This window comes from Ambystoma mexicanum, chromosome 3q (assembly GCF_040938575.1).
Source record: "Ambystoma mexicanum isolate Mex_15411 chromosome 3q, UKY_AmexF1_1, whole genome shotgun sequence".
Taxonomy (NCBI): domain Eukaryota; kingdom Metazoa; phylum Chordata; class Amphibia; order Caudata; family Ambystomatidae; genus Ambystoma; species Ambystoma mexicanum.
The window spans coordinates 1302108076-1302135393 of NC_090926.1; the positions used below are offsets into that span (position 1 = coordinate 1302108076).

At 45.8% G+C, this 27318-nt stretch overlaps 1 protein-coding gene across 1 annotated transcript in view; it reads left to right on the forward strand.

Moving 5' to 3' along the window:
* VAV1 (vav guanine nucleotide exchange factor 1) overlaps positions 1-27318 on the forward strand; it is a 1439562-nt gene that overhangs the window by 390206 nt on the left and 1022038 nt on the right. The window contains exon 10 of the mRNA XM_069604429.1: positions 23512-23607. Coding sequence (XP_069460530.1) covers positions 23512-23607 — 96 coding nt within the window. The remainder of the gene's footprint in view (positions 1-23511; positions 23608-27318) is intronic.

A 27318-nucleotide genomic window follows, 5' to 3' on the forward strand; every position in this document is an offset into this window, starting at 1 on the left:
TCATGAGCCTGAAGACAGGAGCAATTAACATACTATTGAAATGTGATCAGTTGGAGGTGGACCTAATCGATAATCCAAATGGGGTAAAAGAAGATCTTATGAAAGTAGATTGCATTTATACAATTGATCGAATGTGAAGTGTGGAATTGGCAAAGTCGTTCTTTGTGGTGGATAAACTATTCCCTCTTATTTACACCGTTTTCCGAACGCTAAAATATTAATCTGGTACATACCCGAGAGATTTTGAGAATTCTTAATAGGCAACAGCCTTTGGTCAGTAACTGTGTTTTGTGTCGGGGATCAAAGGTTCAGAATTTGAAGCTTTTGATGTTGGAGTGTGGAGCAACGTGGGAATTGAGAGTAATGTTTTTTGCGCTTTTTGTGGTCAAAGAATGCATGAATGTTGAGGATTTTTGGATATGACTGTCTGCTGGCCATGATACCTTTATTACTCTAGAATTGTTGAGATTTTCACATGAATTAGATTTTATTAAATTGTATACGTTTTCTATTTCATTTTTAATTGATACAATATTGGTAAATGTCTTTTATTGTGAACTGCTCTGTGAAAAGTTGAGATGCCGACTAAACACAATTAAAGTTGTAGACGGAGAGATCCACTAATTTGTTGTTTTAGGGAGAGAGCTTCCATTACCTCTGGAAGTTCTTTTTTACCTAACCAGAGGGATAACATATTTTGGACACAGGCTCCTAATTCTACCGCAGACTTGGTTGGGTTCAATCTAATTTCTCTACATTTTTGTCAGTAAAACTTTTCTGTTTGCCTAACCCAGTGTAACAGTCCCTTCTTGATATCTTCAAAAGTGATTCTGTGTTTGATCAGAGGCCTATAACTGTCCTTTTAGCACAGGTGCTAAATCGCATACTTTCATAATTATTATTATTAATTATTATTTCAGGTCTTCATTCCTCTGGAATTGGTGGGCCAATCTTTCAAAATTCAGTGAAAAACTTCCCAAATCTTCTCCTTCCCAGTAGGATGCCATGCGTGAGGACAGGCCTTGCTTGGTGGATGGCTATCCTATCCAACCCCTCTTGATGTCTTAGGACCACCTGAATGTGATGATTTACCAGGATCTCGATAGGATTTATATTCATTTTAACGTTTGTTCTCTTTGGGGTCTCCCCTTCACTTTCAGAATCTCTGTCACTAGAGACTTTCAATGGAGTTTCTTTCTGGTCTCTGAAAGTCTTAACGAGAGGAGTGAGGGAACCAGTTAGGGGCCCTGTGATGTTAGGGTTACACAATAATATTAACCCATGAAAAACAGATGTTAATTCTTGATCAAGCGGCTGACGTATTTTATCTATAGCGAGATTCCCTAATTCACTTATTACTTCACCTACTGAAGGGGAGGGGTATGTCATTTAGAACTGGACCCTCAGAATCTCTTTATAAGGTTTTTCACTTGTCTGATTACCCAGACCCTATGTCATCGCTGGCTTATAGATAGTCTGAGGCATCTAAACCCAAGGAAGAGGAAAAAATATCCTCCAAAGAGAAAACTTCTAAACCATTCTCTGTTTTGTCATCGCTCTCTGAACTATCCGGCAGGGCAGAATTAAATGGTGTTATATCTGCTGTTCGGTCAAAAGGTAAAGTGTTGTGGTAGTCTCCCACTTTGATGCTGGCAAGGCATTGGAGGGACGGGGCCTCCATGTCCTTGTCCTGTACTCCCTTATCATGAGTGTTCTGTGTTGATTTCTGCACAGGAGTCCAGTTGGGACTCCTGGCAGTACAGCGCTTCCTCTTTTTGGTTTTGGTGAACAGAGACCCTTGAGATATCCTTATGGCATCCATGGGTGGTGGTACAACCCTGTACCCATGGTGTATGTTTTTGGGCACCTGTGTGTGGCCCACAAAGCAGGCTATGGGCTGGTGGCAGTTCTGTGCTGAATTTGACAGGTGCACTGAATATCCTCCATTTTGGGATACCCAGACCCTGCCATAGGTTTCAGTTGATTCCTGATGGGAGACAAGATGGCCCTTGTGGCCTCTTGCTTTCTATTGCCTGTTACCTTGTTTTCCCAAAGGCCTGGGAAGCCCTGATTCTGTCCCTTCCTCCTGACTGGCTGGTGGGTGGAAGTTCCATATATGGTATTGTGGGGAAATCCAGGCCAGACTGGCTGGAGCCTTCCCAGTGACTCTATGTTGTGGGTACACCCTTGGGGTGGGACCTACAATGTGTGCCCAATATGCATTCCATGTCATAGGTTATTAGTTTCAGTGTGTGTGACACAATGAAGGAGACAGCCCTGCCTGAAACTGACATGACTGCAGTGTGGTGTGCTGAAAGGCTGGGTGTTTGCCCCAATCCACCTTTCTTGTTATGGGTGTCTGGGTGGAAGAGAATGGCCTGGATGCACTGTGAGCCTGATTGGCTGCCTGCATGAATGCCCTTCTGTCTGATTGGCTGACTGAGCTGGGCTCAGCAGTGTGAATGAGGGACAGATGTGTATATCTGAGGACCTCTCACTTACAGATGTGTTCAGAAGCTAAAGTTAAAACTTGAAGGTGCTTTTCGACGCCCAGCTGGAGGAGAAGATTGCTGCTGCATTTCCTTCAATGTAATTTATTTGTTTATTTTTTTATTTGGTTGGCTGCTAAAATCAACCTTTCAATTCATAAGAAAAATACAGTTTTCCATAACAATACATTAAGATCATTCACATAAAAAAAGAAATTTGTCATTAAGAGATCATATTGAATTAAATTATGCATACAAAATACCACCAATTTTAAGAGAGAAAAAGAAACACTTTAGAATAAAATATCAAATTTGGTCTTGTTCAATGATATTCAAATAAAGCAAATCTTAACCGTCAGTTATTAGCAAAATAAAAACCTGAACTCAGTTATTATATACACTATTTCTTCACCTGAGTTTTTGCTCCATGACAATGATATTGTCTTAGTGTTTGAAAATGGTAAAATGGAGTGTAGGAAATGTACTACTGCGATTCTAACGCAAGCTTTGTACTAGAAAAGATAATTTGCAAGATCTCATTAGAATCTACAGGTCTATATAAGCATAATTTGTTAAAAAACAATTGTCGTTACGGATCTAGTGCAGGACAATCCATAATTAAATGCTGTAAGGTTTCTTTTGCAGAGTATTGGAGCAAAATCAACAAAAGGTTTGTTTGTTTGGTAATAAGCCCCTCCTGGCTAAAACGCCATTAGTATGCAACAAATTCAACCTAAATCTTAAATATTGATTTCTAATGTGTGGCGAGGGACATTTTACCAAATAGTCAGACATGCCCCAGAGTTTCTTGGAGCCAAAGAGAAGCATGTTAAAGTCTTTATAGATGCTACATTTAGCTCTATTACATATCCAATCATGTTGTAATATTTTTAACTTTGCTCGATTTGGATTCTCCAATAGAAGTTCAAGGGAAATGGTTGCATCTGATAAGGCACTCAAAACACAGTTACGCCATTTTCAAGGAAAGATGTGTCCAGAGGTTATTTGATAGTAAGCTACCGCACTTAAAATGTTATTGACTTCAAGACTCAATAGACGTTTTCTGAATAAGCTGCACATTGTCCACACAACTTTCACAAAGAAGGACAACAGCCCTAATTCAAAACGTAATATAGGTAATGGAGTGCAATTTAGTAGTTTTAAGACTTGCTTCCAGAAGCGGGCTTCAAGTAAGTCTCCATTTTTGTGTGCTCTGGGGAGCCTTGCATCTGCGCCATAAAGCAAAATTGGGACCACTTTTTGCTAGTAAAACAACATGATGTGACTACAAGAAAATGTACCATATTTATATATTAAGATTTTAGCTTGAGAGATCAAAGTTGTTAATTTAAGATCTAAGCTATGAGTATAAATTAAGGTCAAGGTGTTAGTTAGAATATTTTTCCAGAACAATATTTTTTCAATTTGTGCTGCTTGTTGAGACAACATATCGAGTGTCAAATAATTTAGCCATCAAATGTATGGCTAGGTTCATCAAATTAAGTGTAATTTCCAACAATTTAGTCGTAGGTTCAGAGGTGCCAGGAATGTCAAACACTGTTGTAGACAACCGCGGGTGATGCGGTGTAGGAGCGGTAAATGAAACCGCTAAAACGGAATTTCAATGGCTAACGTCAGGAAAAAGATCTGGAGAACCAGATAAATTCTAGGCAAGATCTCGAGTAGAAAAGCAGGAGCCATTTGATTCTAGTTCTATTACGGCCAGATCATGCAGCTAATTTTATGAATGTTCTTTATCAACAGACAGCACTGGAGCAGTTAACACATTACACAGAATCATGCTGTCTGTCAATTAAATATTACTCACATTCGCAATTGGACAGAGGGAAGCAGCAGCTTCTGGCTTTAGTGATGTTAGATGCAACAGTAGTCATTTTTGGTATTAATTCAATTTGTGTCGACTTCACAATGGTAAGTGATCCATTAACGGTGTAGCAGTATCAATGTTCATAGTTGCAGAAATAGGCATTGGCGTTGTTAAAGGCACTTGTGGGTTTCTCAAATCGGCCACAGGGTGTTGTCCAGGTCTTGATAAAATGATCGTATATCGGTATGCTTAACTGACTTTACTGACGAGCTGGATAAAGTCCTGCGTACACGAGAAATTGGAGTGGAGCAGATTTGATTGCTTTTGCGTGTCCGAGAGGAATGGTCAAGCGTCTTTTGTTTATTAGGCTTTATTTGTGAGAGAACCGGAGGAGGCATGCCGGTTCTCAAAGTAAATATGCCTCTCTGCATGAGGCCTCTGTAAAAAAAACAGCAATTGCGGTACAATCACCGAAGCCAAGCACCGGGGAGCAAGGACCGGGCCGCCGCGACACACGAGGCCAAGTGGTACTTCTCTGGTACTTTGCTTTGGTGCGCATGTGTGGTAGCTTTTGAAGATGCACACTCAAGGGGGCAGGGCTTAGCAGTTTAAAGAGCTAATAACAGCAATACAAGCCCAAGAAGGACCTAAAGAGTGAAACAAAAATGCAGATATATTAGAGAAATGCTCACAAGTAGATTGTGGTTCTATTATGAGTCTGTGGCAGTAAATATACCGTAGTGTAGAAATCAAAGTCCAAATTCACGCTGAGAGGAGCAAAGTATGCGGCCAAGCAGTACTTCTCCGGTACTTCGCTTCAGAGAGCGCACACTAGTGCGCGCCCTTTGTAGCTTTTGAAGATGCACGCCCAAGGGAGCGGGGCTTAGCAGTTTAAAGAGCTAATAACAGCAATACAAGCCCTAGAAGAACCATAGTGTAGAAAGCAATGTCCAAATCCACGTGGAGGGGAGCAGAGTATGCAGCCAAGCGGTACTTCTCTTGTACTTTCCTTCAATGTAATCCAAGAGCTGTCGAGTCTGTCAAGGACTGATCCAAGAGACGACCTGCCTTAGAGACCTCTCCCCGAGCTATGAGGGACCACCGTGCAAAAACGGCACCCTGGAAGCCAGTTCTGTGAGTCTGACGTGCGGAGAAGGGGTGCAGCGAGAATCCTGAATTGGGCACCTGGACATCGAAGGTCGAAGTTCATTGGCATTGACCGGGGTCGGAAGATTTCCATGACCGCTGGAAGCTCAGTCGAATCGTGTCGCCCAGAGGCGGGGACACTTTGACGCTGTGCTGCTCAATGCCCGGAGCTGAGAAAGTTCCACCTTGCCTAAGAACACATAAAAGAGGGCTCCGTTGCCATCACCGTCAACCACTTTGTCCCGCCAGAGAAAGTCAAGGTCGCTGGCCACAGAGAAAAGTCTGCCGGTGGGTTTCCCGCCACCAGAAGCTGACAAAGACGTCCCAAGGACACTGAAGGACTTAAGATCTAAGGTCCAGCCCATGTTTGAGTCCCGATCACCGAAGCTATCCCGAGGCATGTGCTGCAGCTGCAGCGACGACAGGCCAGAGGACTGCCAACCTTGAATCCCGACATCCGAAGCCTGCTGCCGGGCCTGCATCCATCACCGCCGAGGGTCTATCAAGTCCACCGAGTCTTAGTTGCATCACCGAACATTTTGCAACAAGGCTTACCACAGGCTTCACCTTCCCAGGACTTCCACCATCGAGCTAACGATCGATCGTCAAAGAGCACTGCGAATGTCGAAGCAGCTGTATCACTGCAAGTGTTCCACTTGTTTCAAGAATTTTGACGCCCAGTGGCTTCTTCTTCAAACAGGGTCCATCTTTGAAGGATACCATTGACGAACCGTCAGAGAAGCTCTTCCACTTCAGGTACATTGGGGTTGTTGAACTTTTTAACCAAGAAGCAATGCTTATTGAGCATTTATGGACTGGGCTTGTTAATTCTTTTATTACAGGTTGCCCAGGTGGGGGGATACTCATTCATAATTGTGCACTTATATCCAAAGAAAACATTCTGCCATTGCTTAACCTTAACCTGCCTTCCTTCCTTCCTTATTATCCATGTTGATACACCTTACTGAATGATGTGTGTGCTCTAGTATAACTGTCAGCAGTTGATGCATTTTACAGGAATCTAAAGTCTAAGTGTGGTACCACATAGACTTTGTATAGATTCGTCATTATAGTATTACCAGAGTACAACGTGTGTTATTGAATTGCATATATATATATTACACAGCCACAGTAGCGTCCATGTAGTTATGGTTAAGGTGCTATTTCCATAGGAAGAGCACTTTTTGGGCGGCTTATAACTTCGCTCCCCCTGGACGAATCCTCACCAAACTTTGCAAAAAAAAGTATATGGCCCACTCTGAATTTGTTTGCAAAGTTTGGTGAGGATTCGTCCAGGGGGGGAAAAAGTTATAGGGGGGGTCCCAAAACTTTTTTTTCCCATAGACTGAATGGGAAAAAACTTTGCACACGGCTACAGCCCGAACCGCTGGACGGATTTACACCAAATTTGCGGCAGGAGCGGCGGCCTGGTCCCGAAAGCGTGCTTTTACAAATTTGGTGTAAATCCGTCCTGTAGTTTTTTTTAAAAATGACCAAAATATAAGGCAAAAAAATTAGTGATATCTGTGTTCGCTTCGCGGACGGACTTCCCTGTTCGCTCCGCGGACATCACCCCGATTGGCCCATGGCCTTGCGTCATGTCCACGGACATGCGACGTGTTCGCTGATTGGACGGCGAGGGGCGTGGAGCGCGTCAGATTTTCTGTGGCGCCCGCCATCTTGTATTCGCCGTCGACCGCGTACAGCGCGGTGAAACGTGGATAAAAAATTGTATTTAGTGCCGTGTGTTGGTGTGTAAGAGTGTTTGGGGAGGGTGGGGGAGTATGAGATAGGTTCAATGTTTTGTTTTTTTATGTGCTAGACGTTTTTGTTGCGTTCGATTTGTCCGCGGAGAACATGGCTGTTCTGACATTTTGTAAATAAACTAAATGGTGGGGTGTTTAGAGGACGGAGTATGTGTCATTTTTGTTCGCAAGGAAGGTAAAAATGAACTATGAACACTCGCGGTGTACTTAATTGTTCGTAAATACACAAACTGGGGGTGTCCTAAGGACGCTGTCCGTATTGTAATCTGTCTAGTTGAATGTGTTCTAAGAAGACTTGCGGTGTCCCGAAATGGTTGCAATTACACAAAATGGGGGTGTTCTGAGAACGTTGTTTGTATTGTTCGTTGTCAGGGTGAAAGTGTTTTAAGACCACTCCTTTTGTCCGCTAATAGTACAATTTCCTATGGGCGTCAACCGACTTTTTGTCCACTAAAGAAACGATAAATCCGGCTGGTGTGCGCCGACATTATGTGATAATCCTGTGACTGGCGCTACTGACCTGGCTGACTTGCTTTTGCGACACTAAATCATATCTCCCGCCCCTAAGCCTGATATTATCAAAGCATTCATATTCCCCGCCTCTCTCCGTGACGTTACAGGGTGCGTCATCAAACGCGCCCAGTTCTCTGCAGTCCTAAGTGACTTTACACAGAACCTGGAAGACAACACATATTATGTCACAACACAGTGCGCCACAATTCGGAATATGAAACAGTGATTTAAAAGCAAACAGCAAGATTGTAAATTTTGTAAAGTACATTTATTTGACATCAAATGTTTAGAGAATATTCAGCAATTTGCATTTGTCTTTGTTGTCGATCCGCTAAAGTTCATGTTGAGGCACGCGATGTTTCTTTGCGGTACAGAGGGTGTTAGATCAGCTTACAACTCAGTGCGCCACAATTCGGAATATGAAACTGTGGTTTAAAAGTAAACAGCAGGATTGTACATTTGATAAAGTACATTTATTTCACATGAAATGTTTAGTGAATATTCAGCGATTTGCTATTGTCTCTGCTGTCGATCAGCAAAAGTTTATTTGGAGCCACGCATTGTTCCTTTGCGGTAGATAGGCTGTTGGTTTATGATAAAAGCATTAAATGGTCGCTCTGATAATCGGAAGGTTGCTCCAACAAAGAGCCATTAGACCACCCTATTGGTTGGTATGTTGTTTGTAGCCGCTAGTACTGCGTAAGGGCATATTGGTCCTTGGCCATTGTCCCATAAAATGGTGAGGGTCATGAAGTTGCATATTTGGACCTGCACCTGGCAGTTGAAGACCCCATCCGCTGGAGTCTGTAAATCGTGACATAGGCAAAATGGGGCCACATACCTGTTTTAAAAAATTAGTCTCACCAGCCGATCTTCATTAAAAATCGTCATTTTATTTATCAGGGCGTGAAACTATTTGCTATCGAAGATAGTGCAACGGAGTATGTTAATAATAAAATAATAATATTTTCCCATTCATATAGCGCTAAGAACCGTGAGGTATCTAAGCGGTGCTTGTTATTCATTTATCGACCACGGAAGGATGAAAGGTTGAGTTTGGCCTTGCCGGGATTCGAACTTGCGTTAGCAAGCTGTGCACAGATGTCAAAGCGAGCATTGTACTCGCTGTGCCACTTGACAGGCTACAGTGAAGTGGCACAGCGAGTAGAGCGCTTGACCGCCTATAGACCGGTTAAATTATTTTTATTAACCCACCCTGTGTCGTCTGCCTTTTTCAGAGCCCTCTAAACGACAGGGGATCATTTCGGCAGTGATAGTGCGCGGTAGAAAACATTATGCCACTTTCAACGAACAAGTTCAACTTGAGCGGTCTTTAATGCTACGCTATTGTAATTATATTTGGTATAAAATAATCTAAAGGGTTACTTACAGTACAATTGCAATTTCCATTGTCTACGAGTGGTGCAGTCCCAAAATACGATCCGCGTGTGCGAACGATCTTTCGCATAGTGATATAATATATAAAAGTGGTTTCGTTTCAGAAATTTCATCTTTATCTTCTCTTACGTTTTAGCAACACTCCTTCAAGAGAAGTCTTTCATCACAATCTATGTCTGTCAAGGTCAAAACACAATACAACCTTATAGTCCGCTTTGTGAGCCTCTCCGGGGCCCGAGAAAAAAATGGAAGCAGCTGACCTTCACTGTGAACGAGCATAAATTCTTACTTTGCAACATTCTGTGTAAAGCCATCTGTAGAAGTTGGTTTTTGCACGCCATGTTTGTATATTGTTTGCGTGATATTAAAAAAAGTTTGTTTAAGGGACGTTATGGTTCTAAGTACAGCCGAAAGACCCCTGAAAATCGCAAGTTATGGTAAGCTATGAAAAATAACTCACGCCACCACTGTGCACTGCTAAGACTAACACCCAGGACATCAAAGATGACATCGCAAATGTCATTGATGAAATCACTGATGACATCACATGTGTATGTACTTTTCATGGAATTTGTGTGCTAGGGATTTTTATTATAATGTTGCGAAAAAAGTGTCAAGGATATTGCAATAAATATCATACCGTTATTAGTGCTTTCAATGATGCATTGATATAAATAGCATTGTATTATGGGATTCTATCTAGTATACTGAGCTACTAATGGAGGAACATAGCATTGTGTGCAGAGTACAAGATGATAGTATAATATTTGTAATGTTAATATTTTGAATAATGAAATGATCATTGTCCTGAAATGTTTGAAAATTCACTAAATGGGGGTGTTCTGAGGACGTTATTCGTATTGTGTGATTGCTTAGCTGTATGCAATGAGGGAATGGCACAGAGAGTAACGTGGACGCCGTCCGCGGACACCGTGGCTGTTCGTGGACAGGGCGTGCTACATCCGGGTTTTTCCAGGAAATCCAACATGGAAAGAAGACTGTACGGATCAGCTAATCAGATGTCAAGGTTGTGGATTTGTGTTGAAAGAGACTGTGTGTGGTGAAGATGGCAGAAGTAGAGAAAGTCAGGGTGTTGGTGCTTGGAGATATGTTTGTGTATGGTTTACAACAGTACGCTCAATGGAGGCATGTTGCACACAACTTTGAAGTGAAAGGAGTGGAGGTGGTGTGGCGCACTGTGCCTGATTGCAATGTACAGGGAATTGTACAAGTTTGTGAGGATATGGCCACGATGAACAGTCCGCATGTGGTAGTTTTGCACTATGGTGCTTTCCATTTGGGCAACGTCAGTGCCCCTACTTTGTTGGCTGATTTGGAACGCTTGGTTCAAGCCGTAATGAAGATCCTTCCAAATGCGAAAGTAATTTCTTCTGGATTACTACCTAGGACAATATGGGACAATAGTTCAGTTTTGTGTCCTCAGCAAAACATTGCTAGGTGTGTCATCAACCGAGGCATGTGTGCCTTCATGCTTAGAGCTAGTATGTTCTTTTGTAATAATGAGAATATTGATGCCAGTAATTCTGTTAATTTTAAAGAAGATGGCATTTCTTTATCTTTTACGGGAAATGCCTTTCTATTTTGGAATGTAAGGGTTGCTTTGGAGAAGGTTATGTGAAGATTTTAGGAGTAAAGTAAGAAAAAAAACCAAGAAAAAAAATACAAAATAACAGGTGTCTGTCATGCATCTGTAAAAAAAAAACCGGCTCTTTTCAGAGCCAACTTCAAAGGGGAAATGGGGCACACTATTTAAATTTACATTTACCACGCTCAGATTTTCGATATGTCCGCGGACATGGCGTAAGTCCGCGGACATGAAAATCACTACGAGGGGGTTAGTATGTTCTATGTTACATGTATATGAAGTCAGGGATATTATGGTTAAATTGTGCTACTAAAAACCTATGAAATTCAGTGAAAAAACTTTGTTAAAGGGACGTTATGGTTAAGTTGCGCTACTAAAAACCTATGAAATTCAGTGAAAAAACTTTGTTAAAGGGACGTTATGGTTCAAAGTAAAACCGAAAAACCCCTAAAATTCGGCAGTTATGGTAACATAAGCAACCATAACTCGCGCCACCGTGCACTGCTAACACTAACACCCAGGACATCAAAGATGACATCACAAAAGTCATTGATGACATCACTGATGACATCACATGTGCATTTACTTTTCATAAGAACTCTGTACAAGGGATTCTTATAATGCTGACCAAAAACTGTCAAGGATCATTGGGATAAATACCATGAGCTAATTAGTGCATTAGGCAATGCATTGATATAAATAGTATTCTATTATGAAGTTCTATCCAGTATACTAAGCTACTCATGCAGAAACATAGGCAGTGTGTGCAGCATACATGATGAAGGTGCCATATTCATAATCTTGCCATGTTGAATACTGAAATGATAACTGCTTTCTTATTAGAGTTGTGCGTACTGTGAAACATGTAATAAGTAGATAATAAAACCCACTTAATACATAATTATTACAGACAAACACAAAGAGACAACAACACATACAAATATGAGTATATACAGGGACAGTGAAGTAAACAAAAAAGCAGAAGTAGTAGCAGAAAGAGTTCATAACCTAACTGATTGTCTTTATACAGAGAAACTATTGCTCTGTTTGAAAGCTGCTACTTACCATATGTATGTGTATCACATGATGTGACTGCACCCAAAGGAGAAGAGAGTGAGTATAATTTATACAAATATCAGCATATACAGGGAAGGTAGAGTAATAAAAATAAAACTATGAGAAAGTGCTGATAACCCTAATGATTACCTTCATGGACAGAAAGGATTGCTCTCTTTCAAGCCTGTGTCTTCCGCTATGTATATGTTTCATATGATGTGCTTGACCCTAAGTCTACAAATATAGTACCTTTTCAATTTTTACTTCCTGACTGTTACTGAAGAAAACTATGTGGCTTCGATATGTCAGTAAAGGATAAAAAGGGAGAGCCAGCCATGTGATGTCATCAGTGATGTCATCAATGACATTTGTGATGTCATCTTTGATGTCCTGGGTGTTAGTGTTAGCAGTGCATGGTGGCACGAGTTATGGTTGCTTATGTTACCATAACTGCTGAATTTCAGGGGGTTTTCGGTTTTACTTTGAATCATAACGTCCTTTTAACAAAGTTTTTTCACTGAATTTCATAGGTTTTTAGTAGCGCAACTTAACCATAATGTCCCTTTAACAAAGTTTTTTTACTGAATATATATATATATATGAACCTTAATTATATATAAAGAACTGTGTTGTTAGCACATAATATAGTGCGTGGACATCCCTTTGTGGGAGTTCGGGGGCTCACTATACTTAAGAACCAGCCTTCATCACCTCCTGAGAGCTTAAGTCTTGGTTGCTCGTCCATAGCTACCATATAGATAATCTTGACTGGGGTACTCTGTGCCTCTACCCTGCCATTTAGAGGGCAGAAACACTTGTGTATAGGTGTGCTATAAATAAAATATCATATCATATCAGACATACAGATACCCCCCTCCTGTCTTTACACCCGCTTCTAGTTGGACAAGATTCTTTGGCAAGGAAAGTTCATAACGGAGACCCCCATTTTGTGTCAACCAGGTCTGATCCCATTACTGACACCATAAGTAAGGGTGCAGAAGAAAGTCTCAGACACAAAAGTGGCATATCATTTCTATAGACTTTTATTAACAAATAAAAGAGTTGGAAAAATGCCTCTGTATCCATTAATACAAAGAGGGGTTTCCCTGCCTCAATGGAAACTAAGGAATACATCAGGATGTCAAAACGAAATGTTTGTTACCAATGTGTTCCAAAAACCTACTTCTATCCTTCACATAAGCAGGGCCCTAGAGAAAATCCTAACAACTATTGACTCCTTTCATTACTAGATGGCTCGGGAAAAATCTATTGCGGGATTGATTCTAAAAGAAATAGAAAAGTGGATACTTAAGGAAAATATATTGAGCCAATTTCAAATAGGATTTCAAAAGGGTCTATCATGATTACATAATATTTTCATCATAAATACCCTAATACATCTAGCCACCTTAAAAATGCATCTCCCTTACATATTCTCTATGTAGACTTCACCAGCGCATTTGACAAAATAAATAGAGAAATATTGTTGGAAAAACTGGAAAAAATGCGTATGTCTTGTCATTTCTTATATGCTTGTAAATTACTCCATCAAGAAACCAAAGTACAGGTAAGACTTGATGGCACAGGAACTCTAACTGACCCAATTTAAACAGCTAGAGGAGTAAGACAAGGGTGCCCCCTGCCATCGATTTTATTCAATCGGTTTATGGCAGACTTGGATAAATATTTAATAGGTGAGGACACCAACCCTCCGAAAATGGCAAGCACTAAAATAACATATCTTGCATATGCGGACGATCTCGCTATCCTAGATACCACATATGTAGGTTTAAAAATGAGCGCAGAAAAAATCATGAAATATGCTCAAATAAATAATCGTCATATAAATTTAGCAAAAGCAAAAATTAAGATTTTGGGACAAACAAAAGTTGTAAAAAAAAAAGGTATGGTTGTTAGTGAAAAATGGATAGACAAATTTGAAGCCTACACATACCTGGTATATGAAATAGGTGTAAAATGAAATGACAAATACATATTGTCACATCGCCGCACTAAAGCAATAGCGTAATGGCCATGTTAAAAAACTGTGTATCAAACAACTTGGGATATAGCTTGCTAGGAATAACTACGCTTTATTGCCAAAAACTGGGGGCTGTCATTGCATATGCAATGGAATGTATGTATCTAGATTTGGATCAATGAGCAAATCGCTTAGAGGGATTGATATGTCTCTAAGTACACAAATAAATATGAAAACGGGAATGATGTTTCAAAATATAATGTATGCAAGCTCAGAATATATCCTAATGATATTAAAGAAAGAAATGCCTGAATGGAAAATGCAAGAGCTTAACTGAATTCAAACTGGAAAATGTACAATTTTATTCTGAGATAAAGTGTATTCCGATCTGGGCAGAAGGACATGGGGCCCTAAGAGCTTCATTAAAAATACATTCTATCGCTTGGGACTCGATAGAAATCACGAGCATGTAAATAAATTAGAATCATTAAAGGATTACTCAAAACTACACTTTGGATACATGCTCCTGCAAAAATACATATATCAATCCCTGGATCCGAAATATAGAAGAACATTCATGCAAATGAGAGTGAATACGCTACCAGTGTTGGCAAAACGTCAGTAAAGAAAATAGAATATGTAGAAAGTGCAAATGAAATTGAAACAATAAGACATGTACTAGCTGGCTGTCCTGCCAGGAAAAAACATTGTATATGGTATAAAGATTGGGCAAAAGAACTAAACAAAATATCTGTAAACCAATTTTGGTTAAATGGAATGGGGGGACATAGCCTAAAATGCGCTATTGCCTTTATTACAGTAAGGCACATATTTGCGAAAGTAATTCTTACCAATAACTAAGGTTTACTAACATATCAAGCCATATCTCAAGGGTAATACAAAGCCTTAAAAGCACAATGAAAATGAACGAGAAATGATACTGAAAATGACTTGTGATTTTAAATTGTAATTTATTCAAATGATATTAATTATATATAAAAAATATAAAAACATCTGTCCCTAACACTAATAACCTAAATCAACTGTGTTGGTTTTGTTTCTTACAATGTAAAGTGTTCATGATAACATGATAACTCTTGACAACAGAAAAGTTCCCAATGTCTTGGGTGATCCAAAAGACAAAAGAAATGTTCTTCCAGGTAAAAGTGCCAGATTTCTAGGAGTTTGCTCCTTTCTCCTGGATTCCTTCAGGTTCTAGTTTCCTTTTCTTTGGGTCCTAAAAACCCGGAATCTTCTCAGATAAATGTCACTGTAGTCTATATCTTCAAAAGGGTGCAAGTTCCAGAGTCACAGTCTTTTATAATACCAGTTTAATGTATTTGCCTACCAAACCTGGGTTTTACATCCGAAAACAGTTTCTCTTATCTTCACGGTCCTCAACGCTCTTGTTCTGAAACTCTCTTTTGGGTGTGAGTGCCAGACTTGGGAAGGTTTAGCATAATAGCTTGGTTAACTCTCCTGCCAAGTCTGTGTACCCTTGGGGTGTCCTCTCAGGGACTGTCTTTATATCTCTCTGGGTCCCAGACCCTCTTATAAGGGTGTGGGGCCCAGACGCAGACTGTGCTCTTGCAATAGCTTGGTTAACCCTCCTGCCAAGTGTGTGTCCTCTCAAGGACTGTCTTTATATCTCTCTGGGTCCCAGGCCCTCTTATAAGGGTTTGGGGCCCAGACATAGCTTGGTTAACTCTCCTGCCAAGTCTGTGTACCCTCAGGGTGTCCTCTCAGGGACTGTCTTTATATCTCTCTGGGTCCCAGACCCTCTTATAAGGGTGTGGGGCCCAGACGCAGACTGTGCTCTTGCAATAGCTTGGTTAACCCTCCTGCCAAGTGTGTGTCCTCTCAAGGACTGTCTTTATATCTCTCTGGGTCCCAGGCCCTCTTATAAGGGTGTTTGGGGCCCAGACATAGCTTGGTTAACCCTCCTGCCAAGTGTGTGTCCTCTCAAGGACTGTCTTTATATCTCTCTGGGTCCCAGGCCCTCTTATAAGGGTGTGGGGCCCAGACATAGCTTGGTTAACCCTCCTGCCAAGTGTGTGTCCTCTCAAGGACTGTCTTTATATCTCTCTGGGTCCCAGGCCCTCTTATAAGGGTGTGGGGCCCAGACATAGCTTGGTTAACTCTCCTGCCAAGTCTGTGTACCCTCAGGGTGTCCTCTCAGGGACTGTCTTTATATCTCTCTGGGTCCCAGGCCCTCTTATAAGGGTGTGGGGCCCAGACATAGCTTGGGTAACTCTCCTACCAAGTCTGTGTACCCTCAGGGTGTCCTCTCAGGGACTGTCTTTATATCTCTCTGGGTCCCAGGCCCTCTTATAAGGGTGTGGGGCCCAGACATAGCTTGGGTAACTCTCCTACCAAGTCTGTGTACCCTCAGGGTGTCCTCTCAGGGACTGTCTTTATATCTCTCTGGGTCCCAGGCCCTCTTATAAGGGTGTGGGGCCCAGACATAGCTTGGTTAACCCTCCTGCCAAGTCTGTGTACCCTCAGGGTGTCCTCTCAGGGACTGTCTTTATATCTCTCTGGGTCCCAGGCCCTCTTATAAGGGTGTGGGGCCCAGACATAGCTTGGTTAACTCTCCTACCAAGCGTGTGTCCTCTCAGGGACTGTCTTTATATCTCTCTGGGGCCCAGGCCCTCTTATAAGGGTGTGGGGCCCAGACATAGCTTGGGTAACTCTCCTACCAAGCGTGTGCTCTTTATGTAGCGTATTTGCTTTATTTAGGGTCCCAGACCCCTTTCTCTCTTATCATTTTGTGGGTGCAGGTCCCAGACTCGCAGTGCGCTGTGACAATAGCTTGGTTTACGCTCCTGGCCGGCATATGCTCCCTTCTGCACTTCCACTTCTCTCGGGTTCCAAGACCCTCTCACTCTCTTATCTTCATATGGGTGTGGGTCAGAGACTCATACTATATGGGTGCAGTAGCTTGGTTTACTCTCCTGATAAGCATATGTCTCCTTCTGCACTTTCTCTGCTTATCCCGGGGACCCTGACCCTCTCATCCTCTTGTTCCCGTTGCTCCCGAACACCTCTTGGACCATCAACACCTTCAGCTCTGCCTGTATAACTGTTTCGCTTCTGCGCATCTTCCCGACAGGCTCTGGTAGCGTTCAGTTGCTTGCTTCAGACGGCGGCATTCCTGCCGATTATTTTCCCTTCTCTTTTTCATTGGCAGGTACTCTGCCAGTCCCTTATTGCTTCGTGGGACAGGGCTTCACTTCCTGGTGGCTTCCCTGGCTTTGTGATGCTCCAAGGTTCGTTCGGGCAATATTGAAACGAGTTCCTCCTTTTTTGCCAGCTTTCACACTCCTGCTCAGCTCCGTGCACAATGTCTCCTCTTTCGGTTCCCAGTGCGCCAAGTTCACGTCTCCCCAGCTTCCTCGCTTGAGGACTGCCCGCCCCATCTTGTTTTCACACTACCTTTTTGTATTTCCTTGGACCAATCAAAAATGGTGAAAGACTAGACCATTCATTACAGTTCTTTAGAATAAAGAACTTATTTAGAACTTAGAGTAATCATCACACTCCTAATCCCCTTCTTCGTCACAGTAGTCATGGTGGACCTGCATGGGAAGCATTTGTTCTCTCCAGGGTTGTTAGTGGTTTTACCTTACAATAACAGATATTAGCATTGCCTGGAGAAAGTGAGGGAAAACTTGAGGTGGGAAAGGAGGGAGGGTCTTCTATGGCAGTGGATACCCCATTCTCTGTGATCCTCCCCCGATGCACTACCCCCATAGGGACTAAAACTGTGATTCTCCCCATTGGGTTCCTTGCACCCTACATCTTCCCTTCACTCTGGCCTTCCTCTATGGGCTGCCCCTCAGCCCCCTCCTCTGAAGCCAGGAATCTCTGAGTCATCTTCGACTCCTCCCTTTACTTCATCCCTCATATCCAGGACATTGTCAAGAAGTCCCGCTTTCAGCTCTTCCTTCTCAACGGGTCTCTTCCCTTCCTCACCTTCCCCAGAGACTCAATGTCACCTGTGCTCTGGTTCTCTCCAGGCTAGACTACTGCAATAGCCTCCTCCTTAATCTTCCTTGGTCCACTCTGCGACCCCTCCAGCTAACCCAGAATAGGGCAGTGAGACTTATTATTTGCCTCACGCCCAGGGACCGCATCTCTCCTGCCCTACAAAGTCAGCACAGATTAAATTCAAATTCCTCTGTATCATCCACAAGGTTATCTAGGGCGCAGGGACCACTCTATCTTCAATGCTTCCTGACTAAATACTCCCCTTCTAACCCACTGCGTTCCATTGGCACCAGATCCCTGCGTGTGAAGCGGTTTGCTAAACAGAGAGCTGGTGGTCGATCACTGTCCTCGGCGGGTTCCCTCCTGTAGAATAGCCTCCCTCTCCCTCTGCGGCTTGAGCAGGACCTCCTTACATGCTGAAAAAGCCTCAAGACCTTTCTCTTTACCTCTTCCTTCTCCTTCTTTCTTCCCTGCTAATCACACAGTAGCGTAACTGATGTGCATGGGCTTTATGTATCCCGGGGGCCCTGACCCCCCACATCTCTCAACCCAGCCGCTCTTTACTTACTGCACTTACTTAGGACCACCCTCCCTTCGAGAGGTTGCACTTCTCCATGAGCAGCACAGCACCTTTCCCTTACCCGCCTCACCCCTGCACTTGCACGCTCTGAGCACTCACATGGCATAGTAGGTTTGTCTCCCCACCCTGTTATTTTTTATTTGTTTGTACTATGAATTCAAATATTTATCTTGTTCACTGTCTTCCTCCCCTTTCACCCACCCATATTGTACTGTGTATGCCCCACCCTGGGCCCATGGAAAAGGGCTTCCCCTTGGGGGAGAAGAGACGATATGCTCGGATTGGTCTCAAAAAGGTCACAACACTGCTCTGATATCCTACTTTATGTCACTGCTCTTCAAAACTATTCCTCTTCTCTTGACTCTCCCTCTCATTTCATATCAATCCTCTCAACCTAGGCGCCTCCAAAAATCTCTCAACTCAATTCTCCTCCTTAACCCACCTCCATCTTCTCTACTCTTTCTGCAAATGATCTTGCTCTCTACTTTGATTGTAAAATGTCTGCCATTCACACTACCCTTGTCAATTACCTTCAATATCCTTCTCCTGCTCACTTTTCTCCCCCACTCCTAGCCTCCTCTCCTGCTACTATGTCCTCCTTTGCCCCTCACCATCCCTGATGAGGTTCGTGCCCCGTTCCTCACGTTTAACCCTTCCCGTACCCCCACCATCCCACTATCCCCACACATTGTGAAACACACAGCTCCCAGTGTTGCTCCACATCTTACTTCCCTCTTCAACTCCTCTCTTAACAATGCCACTTTTCCCTCATCCTATAAAACAGCTACTGTCATCCCCCTCCTTAAGAAACCTGGTCTAGATCCTAACTATCCAGCCGACTTTCGCCCTGTCTGTCTTCTTCCTCTCTATTCCAAAGTCCTAGAGCGAGTATGTGATGAACTGCCTTGCGGGTAATTCCATCTCTGAAAGGAAAGTCTGCTGATCAGAGTCGCCTCTCATAAGCTCTGTGCCAAAAGCATAGTGCGTCCCTGTGCCCTGCTGCATCAGCAGCCTGATTCACAGCACCTGCTCCATCAGTGGCACAGGGCAGGTTCAGAGGGCACAGGTACCCTCTTGACAGCTGCAGTGACACCCAAGTCTCTGCAGAGCAGGGGCTGTGTTTAATCTATGCACCTTGTTCCAAAAACGACATCACTTTGAAGATGTCCTGTTGGCACATACAACTATAAATAGAGGTCATGCCCGAGCTACGGCCTGGTGGCCAGCATCAGAGTTATGCCAGCCACATTAAATTGATATTGCACACATGTGTCAGCCTTATGGTCCCAGTTCAGCTGTGGAAGGTTATGTGTATTGAACCCAGACGTGGCCCACCCCCGCCCACTCACAGGTCTAGTCTTGGGGGATTGCTTCCCTTTGTTCCCTTTGTTCCTTTGTAAAGGGCAGGTAACACCATTTCCCCCAGGTCAGCCACTCCACAGGACGCCGGCCTGGGAACAGAACCCAAGAGGCACACCCATTCACAGAGAGCCAGGCCTCACACCAGAGGGTGCATTTCTAAAGGCCTTGATCCTATTGAGAGGGGATGGGCAGAGTTAGGAGAGAGGTCTGCACAGTGTTTGGAGGGTTCTGCTATTTTGATTCTCTCTGCCTCTCTTTCTTTTTCCTGCCGCTCCACTTCCTCTGGAGCAAAGCACTTTGAGTGAGACATCATAAGGGCGTAGTCCACTCATTTCAAGAGCAGGGATTGGACCCGTAAAGCAGGCTAGCCTTAGTCCAATCACCTGGGGACCTTTGCCTATCAAAGTAGGGGCTCCCATTATTTATCTGAATCATCTGTATTCAGCTTGAACCATCCTGACGATTACACTGGACCTCTCTGAGAGAGCAGTGCTTTCTAAAGTCCTCCACGTTTGAGGTGAAGGCAGGTGTTCCAACGCGGAGACCAGCTCTGTCCCCTAACCATGCCCAGAGACCATTGGGGGTGATCTGCTGCTGGAAGAGGACCTGCCTCTCTGCCAGCCACAGTGGTACCCAGGACCTCACTGGTTGGTGGACCCCTGCAGTTGTGTGCCACCCTCCCCCGTATTTGGGAACCCAAGAACAAGGAGCCATCTTGTCTTTGAGCCCCTGGATTGGTATTCACAGCACTCTTGAGAGCCAAGACAGCCGGGATCCTGGTGTTTTTCATCATTGAACGGCTTGGAGTGGGTTTCAGGAACCGTTCAGCACATTTGAACCAGCAGGACCCTCCGTTGCTGCCTTTTGCGTTCTCCTGATCTTTGCCCAGTGCCAATAAGTCTGGTCTGGTGCTGCTGAAACTCCAAGAAATGCAAAGAAGGTACTATTGACACCTAACTGCCGCCTTGCTCCATGTGTGGGCCCAAGAGAATGGTTAGGTCAGTTGAACCTTTTTTGCTCACAGGGACAATGTTCTTTTTTGGTTTTCCCTGCCACTCTGCCTGATCTCTGAAGACCCTTACTGGTGGTTCAATTCCTGGACCAGTAGGAAACAAGCAGTTTCAACCCCTGCTCGAGGATCCATGCCTTGGAAGGCTTTGGAAGTGTCCTTCGGCTGCCCGGTTGGCTGACCTGCTCTCTCCTGGGCTAACGAGCTGCAGCCGTTGTCGCTCTGAGCAGAGTCTTGGCACTTTGCAGATCTTCAGCTCATGCCACATGTCACCAGCTCCTGCATGTCCAGCCATCCCACTTCAGAGGAAGCTGTGCACGGGTGCTTCCGTGCTCGCCGCTGTACGATCGACTGTCACTGCCTAACCGCCTAATTAATTCCTGTGACGTGACCGGAGGAAGTCTTCTTCTTTCTTCACATCGGGTCTTCCTCTGGAATCATTTGCTGTGCCATGCGACAGACTCCGGACCTTGAAAGTGACCTCTGCATGCGCGACCCCTGGGCCTTCCTCATCTGAACCAAGTGCAGAAGACTGATTACGGAAGACCTGCAGTAGTATCTGGAAGAATCGGATTCAGGGAGTAAGGTAGCATACCAGTTTCTGTGCCCCCTGTCCTCTACAGGGTAACATTGGGTGTAAAGTCTTTGACCGTAACTCTCTCTGGCCTTGCCTCTGGTTGTCGGACCTGGGTTAGGGATCCTTTCCTAGGTCTTACCTGGTGAATAGGATAGAGTCGGTTATTTACATGAATTTGGGTAAATACTTATTTAACTTTTAAAAACGTTCCAAAGCACCGCCACAGCCTACGGCATCATTTCTGAATACCTACCTTATGTTGGAACTTAAGACCTTTGGCACAAGGGCCCAAACCATTTTAGGGTTGGACTTTACAAGATTGAAGGAAACTGTACTGCTAATTCCTCTATTCGTAGCTATTTTCCCTGCATCTGGGTACTCACCTGTTTAACACTGGTAACTAATTCATATGCAAACCTATTCTACTATTGCTGAATGTGTATATATGTTATGTATGGTTTTGATTGACAATACTCACCTGTGATCTTTATGTGCTTAGTGCTTTCCTTAAGGCTTGATACATAACGTTATTTTTATACCCTTACTGCCTAACTGGAATTACTGGTGTTATTCTGTGTGGACTTGTGGTACCCCCAGACCCCGCTCACACTTCAGACTAAGGGGCTCATTACAGGTTTGCCGGTCCAGACAAATTGCCAGTAAATCTGGCACCGGCCAAGAGCTGGAGGTAAATCACGGAACCAGTGGCAATAATTCCAGCAATCCCCTCCATGGAGTCCTAGATGTACCACCCTTTCTGCCGCCTGTAGTATCCCAGTAATTCTGGGATATCAGCCGGTGGGAACGGTAGGGGCAGTTTGCCGGTATCCGGCTGGAATTACTGGCGGGATACCGGCAAACTTGAACGGAGCCTCCAAACCTTGACTGCTCTTCCACTCTCCCTTCATGGGGTTCTGGTTAACCTCTTAGTGTCCTCCCCGTTCACCATAACTAGGGGGCCCTACAACATCCTCCCACCAGGGCTGATTTTGGAAATCCATCATAACACTTGCACTCCCTGATAAGCGGTGTCTCTGACCCCATTAGCACCCGGGATTCTCTACTGGTGTGATAATACCATTCATGCCTGTGGGGTTGGGCGGTTGCCTTAGTCAGGAGTGATGGCCCTGAACGCTTGATGAAGTCTTTTACTTTTCACAGGGGTATCACCTCAAGTTAGAAAGCAATTACTGTGCCCCTCCCCAATCAGCTCTTAACGCTGTAAGAGCCCTCACCACCCAGCTATTGCATATGCCAGTTAATGGGTGCAGGTCAAGCTCTTCCACTGGGTAGACTTGTGACATCCAGACATGTCCCAGGCCTCTGAGCCACTGAGGCTGCCCTATTAGGATGTGACCTAGCAGTGAAGCTGGGCCATTTCTAGACTGTACCATTATTGAATGCTTCACATTAGGCACCCCAGCTTTAATCTGGGGTCTAGGTTTAGCCCTTTACACTGAATGCTAAGAGTCAATGGGTACTGCACCTTTCCTACCCTTCTCATTACACACATAGCCACCCCCATGTCCCAGACTTCCACCTTCATGTCCTACATTTCCTCTGGAGCCTTCCATACAGGGACCTCCCAGCATGCTCCACTGGACTTATGCCACCTCCAGCTGGGCACCTTTGGACGTTTAGTGAGGTCACCACATGGTCTTGTCTTGCCACCACTCCAGCTATGCACCTTTCCATAATAAATTGGCACGCCACCTTTGGTGTTTTACTGAGGTTGTCACATGGCCTTGTCTTGCCACCACCCCACTTATGCACCTTTCCATAATACACTGGCACATAACCTTTGGCCTTTTACCGAGGTCCCCACATGGCCTTGTCTTGCCACCACCCCACCTATGCACCTATCCATAATACACTGGCACATAACCTTTGGCCTTTTACCGAGGTCACCACATGGCCTTGTCTTGCCACCACCCCACCTATGCACCTTTCCATAATACACTGGCACATAACCTTTGGCCTTTTACCGAGGTCTCCACATGGCCTTGTCTTGCCATCACCCCAGCTGGGTACCTTTCTATAATGCATTGATACATTTACTGGTCGTTATACTGACGCTACCACATGTTCTGGTTGTACCGCCACTGCAGCTATGGGTTGACCTGTCAATGATACACATATGTGACCTTTTAACCTTTCTAGCTTCCCTTTACTAGCTTCCCTTTACTAATGTCACCTTATGTCTCCTACAGGAATGTTCAAAGAGAGCGAACAATGGAAGATTCAGTCTGAGAGACCTCCTGATGGTGCCCATGCAGAGAGTGCTCAAGTACCACCTGCTGCTGCATGTAAGGACTGACTACTGCTGCTGCAGGCCCACATCCCCCAGCCCATCCCCTCTCTGTATCTACCCCTGCTCCTGCATCCTCTGCTCCCTGTGCTCTATCACTGAACCGCTCCCCTCCTGAACTCCATCACTGTCCCCTCCATTATGCTCAGTCACTGCCCCTAGACATCTCTGTGCTCATTCACTGACCTTCTCCTCTCTCACTTGCACCTTCCCACCACTGTGTGTCCTCCCCGTTCTCTGATACTGCCTCCCACACACTCCTGGGCTATGTCCCAATCTCAGGCATGTTCATTCTCCCCTCCATATGCCACCCTGCCACTGTGCACTCTCCCCATCCTGTATTCAGACCTCCTTTCTCCATATTATGTAATGTACCCCTCTGCTCCCGGAGCTGTTCTGCTTTCTCCAGCATGGGGTCTGGCATAGATTCACATGCTCATGAATATTCCCCGTCGTCACGTTGGGAATCCTCGGTATAGAAAAAATCAGTATCAGTTTCGTTTCTGATCTGTCTTTCTTAGTAGTAACCAATGACTGGTCTCTGGGTCATACTGCCCCCAGCCAATGATTGCCCTCTCCCTAAGCCCCGCCTCTGGCAGCCATCCTCAGATTTTTACTGCCCGTTCAAGTGTTGGGAGTCCTCGTGCTGTAGCTCTCAAGCTTTGCTGCGTTTTCGCGCTTTTTCAGGAGATTTTCACATTTTTGCGGTTAAATAGAGCCTCAAGCTCCACCGTTTCTACATCCGATCAACGGGGACCCGTTTCGGAGTTTTGTACCCCCCTCAAGGGTGAAGATTTCGTCAAATTACGCTTTTGGAGGATTCCAGAAGTTCTGAGGCCTACCCCGGACATGGCCCAGGAGAAAGGAAGCTCGACGCCCGGGAAGCTGTTCAGGACCTGTCCTGGATGCCAGCTTCAGAATGTGTTCAAGGAGGACGAGCATTCGTTATGCCTCTACTGTCTCCATGAGGACAAGACGCACGTGGAGATGGACTGTGCATTTTGTGGGAACATGTCGGAGCAGACCATGAAGGACCGCCACCTCCATCTCGCCAACTGGCTGGAGGGGAAGAGCCCGTCAGGTGAGAAGAAGAAGAAGAAGTCCGAGCGGTCTTCTAAGTCCTGTGAGGGCGCCCCGGCGACGGGGGCCCAACAAAAGGCTAAGCACCGCAAGTCCGCGGGCACCGGGAGCGCTGAACGGTCGGGCTCCTTGGCTCTCAGGCAGGGCGCGTCCTCCCCGGCACCATCATCCACGAGCCAACGCTCTGGCTCGGGTAAGAGGAAGTCCGAGAACCCGGCGAAGCTTCTGGAGAAGCCCCGGTCGATCTCGAAGACTCCGGCAGAGGGGGAGCGAGGCTCGGACCATCCCCCCAAGGTGAAGGCCCCAGGCATGCAGAAGGTGACAAAGGCCTTGATTCACCCTGCTAAGACCTCGATTAAGGATTTTGCAGCGGCCCTGGCTCAGCCTGTGGAGGCTACGTCAGTGGAGGCGACCTCAGGATCCAGAGTCTCCCTGCCACGACGGAGGGAGTCGTCTTTCAGGCCCATGGAGAAGACCCCCACGAAGTCTCTGTTGGAAAAAGAGGGGGGGGGCAGGTGGCCATCGTGGATACGGATTCGACCTCTGAAGAAGAGCTCATCGAAATCGTGGAGGGAGCCCAGCCCATCGGGAAGGATCCCGACGAGGGCGACGACGAGAGCGACGGTGGTGCCGACGAGGCCCCTGAAGAGCCCTTACACCCGTCGTTTCCGGTTCCGCAGGACACTTCAGCAGCCATTTTGTCAGCAATACAGTCCTTATGCTCGGAGATAAGGACAAGGTTGCCCCTCCCCCCGACGGAGGTACCTGAGCCAGACCCGACGGGGGAACCGGAGCCGGGACCTTCGGAAAGTCCACCGCATAAGAAGAGGAGGACGCATCCTCCACCACCTCTTCCACCTCTGCGGCCTGCTCTGCCTTCTCCCCGGTCAATTACCCACGGGGATGATACGGGCACGGACACGGCCACGACAGGTACAGATGACGACGGAGGCGACGACGGGACGTGTCCCCCGTCGCCCTCTGCTCGGGCGTCCCCACCCGACGAGATTGGATCCTTCCATGGACGGCGAGGGCAGGAAGCTGGATGCGATGGGACGACGGGTCATCTCATCCGCAGCGACGACTATTAAGGCGGCCAACGCCCTGGCCATCGTAGCCCGCTACGACAGGGAGTTATGGTTCAAAATCGCCCCTCTGTTGGACTTCCTCCCGGACGCCAAGAGGGCTGAGGCCTTTGAAATCTTACAGGAAGGTGAGATTGCTTCGGACCACACCATAACGGTGGCAACGGACATCGCCGACCCCGGTTTCTGTCAGTTGGGCAACAGTGTTTGCCTGAGACGACGAGGATGGCTTAAGGCGACGGATTTCCGCCAGGACGTACAAACCAAAGTTTTGGACATGCCCTTCGACGGGAACAACCTGTTTGGGAAGGCGGTTGATGAGTCCCTTCAAGCTATCAAGACGCGGAGACTACCCGGGCACTGGGAGTACTCCAACAGCGACGGCCGTCCTTTCGGAGCTCCGGAGGCAGACAAGGTGCCTCCAAGGGATCCGGCAGTGGCTCCTCGACGTACCACCAAGCAGCAAGATCTTCATCTCAGGAGGCCTACAGGGGATGCGGCAAGCCAGGTGGATCCCGCCGTCGTTGCCAGGGGGGTCAGGGAGGCAAGGCAGCCTCCAAACAAGATTGAACCGACCGTGGGGTCGGGCTCCCGCCAAAGCACCCCGGTAGGAGGCCGGCTGGCGAGGTTCGTCAGCGTGTGGGAGTCCATCTCCACCAAGCGTTGGGTGCTGGACGCCCGGCCCAGGGGCGCACTGTCGAGTTCCAGAATTAGTGCCCTCGCATTCCACCCGTGGCCAGAAAAGAAAATGACGTCCCTCAACTACTGTTGGAGGTAAGGGCGATGCTCAAAAAAGGTGCCATTGAGCTCGTCCCAAAGAGGCTTCGGGGCTCCGGAGTTTACTCAAGGTACTTGCTCGTAAAGAAGAAGACTGGAGGATGGCGTCCCATCCTGGACCTGTGGCGACAAAACAAGTACATCAAGGCACAGAAGTTCCGGATGGTCACCCTCCAACACGTGCTGGGACAGCTGGAGGGGGGCGATTTCCTGTCGTCGTTGGACTTGGAGGATGCGTACTTCCACATTCCCATTCTAAAAAGACACCGAAAGTTTCTCAGGTTCGTGGTCCAAGGGCGGCACTACCAGTTCAAGGCCCTCCCGTTCGGATTGAAGTCGGCACCCAGGGTGTTCACCAAGTGCCTAGCACCGGTGGCGGCACGGTTGTGCCTGCAGGGGATTCATGTCTACCCCTACCTGGACAACTGGCTCATCCAAGGACAAGGGAGCTCGCCGTGGAACACACTGCGAAGACCGTCCAGCTGCTCATGGACCTGGGGTTCTCCATCAACTTTCCAAAATCCCACCTGGTCACGTCGCAAGTCGCCCTGTTTCTGGGAGCAAAGCTCGACACAGTGGCGCGGCTGGCCTCGCCGTCGGAGGAAAGGACCAGGACCCTTCTGGGCAAGGTGCAGCGTCTGCTGGCCACAGACGTGGCCAGGGTAAGATCTATCAAGTCCCTCCTCGGGATGATGTCATCCTGCATTTATCAGGTGCGCCATTGCAGACTTCGGATGCGCCCCTTGCAAGAGTTCCTCGACGCCCGC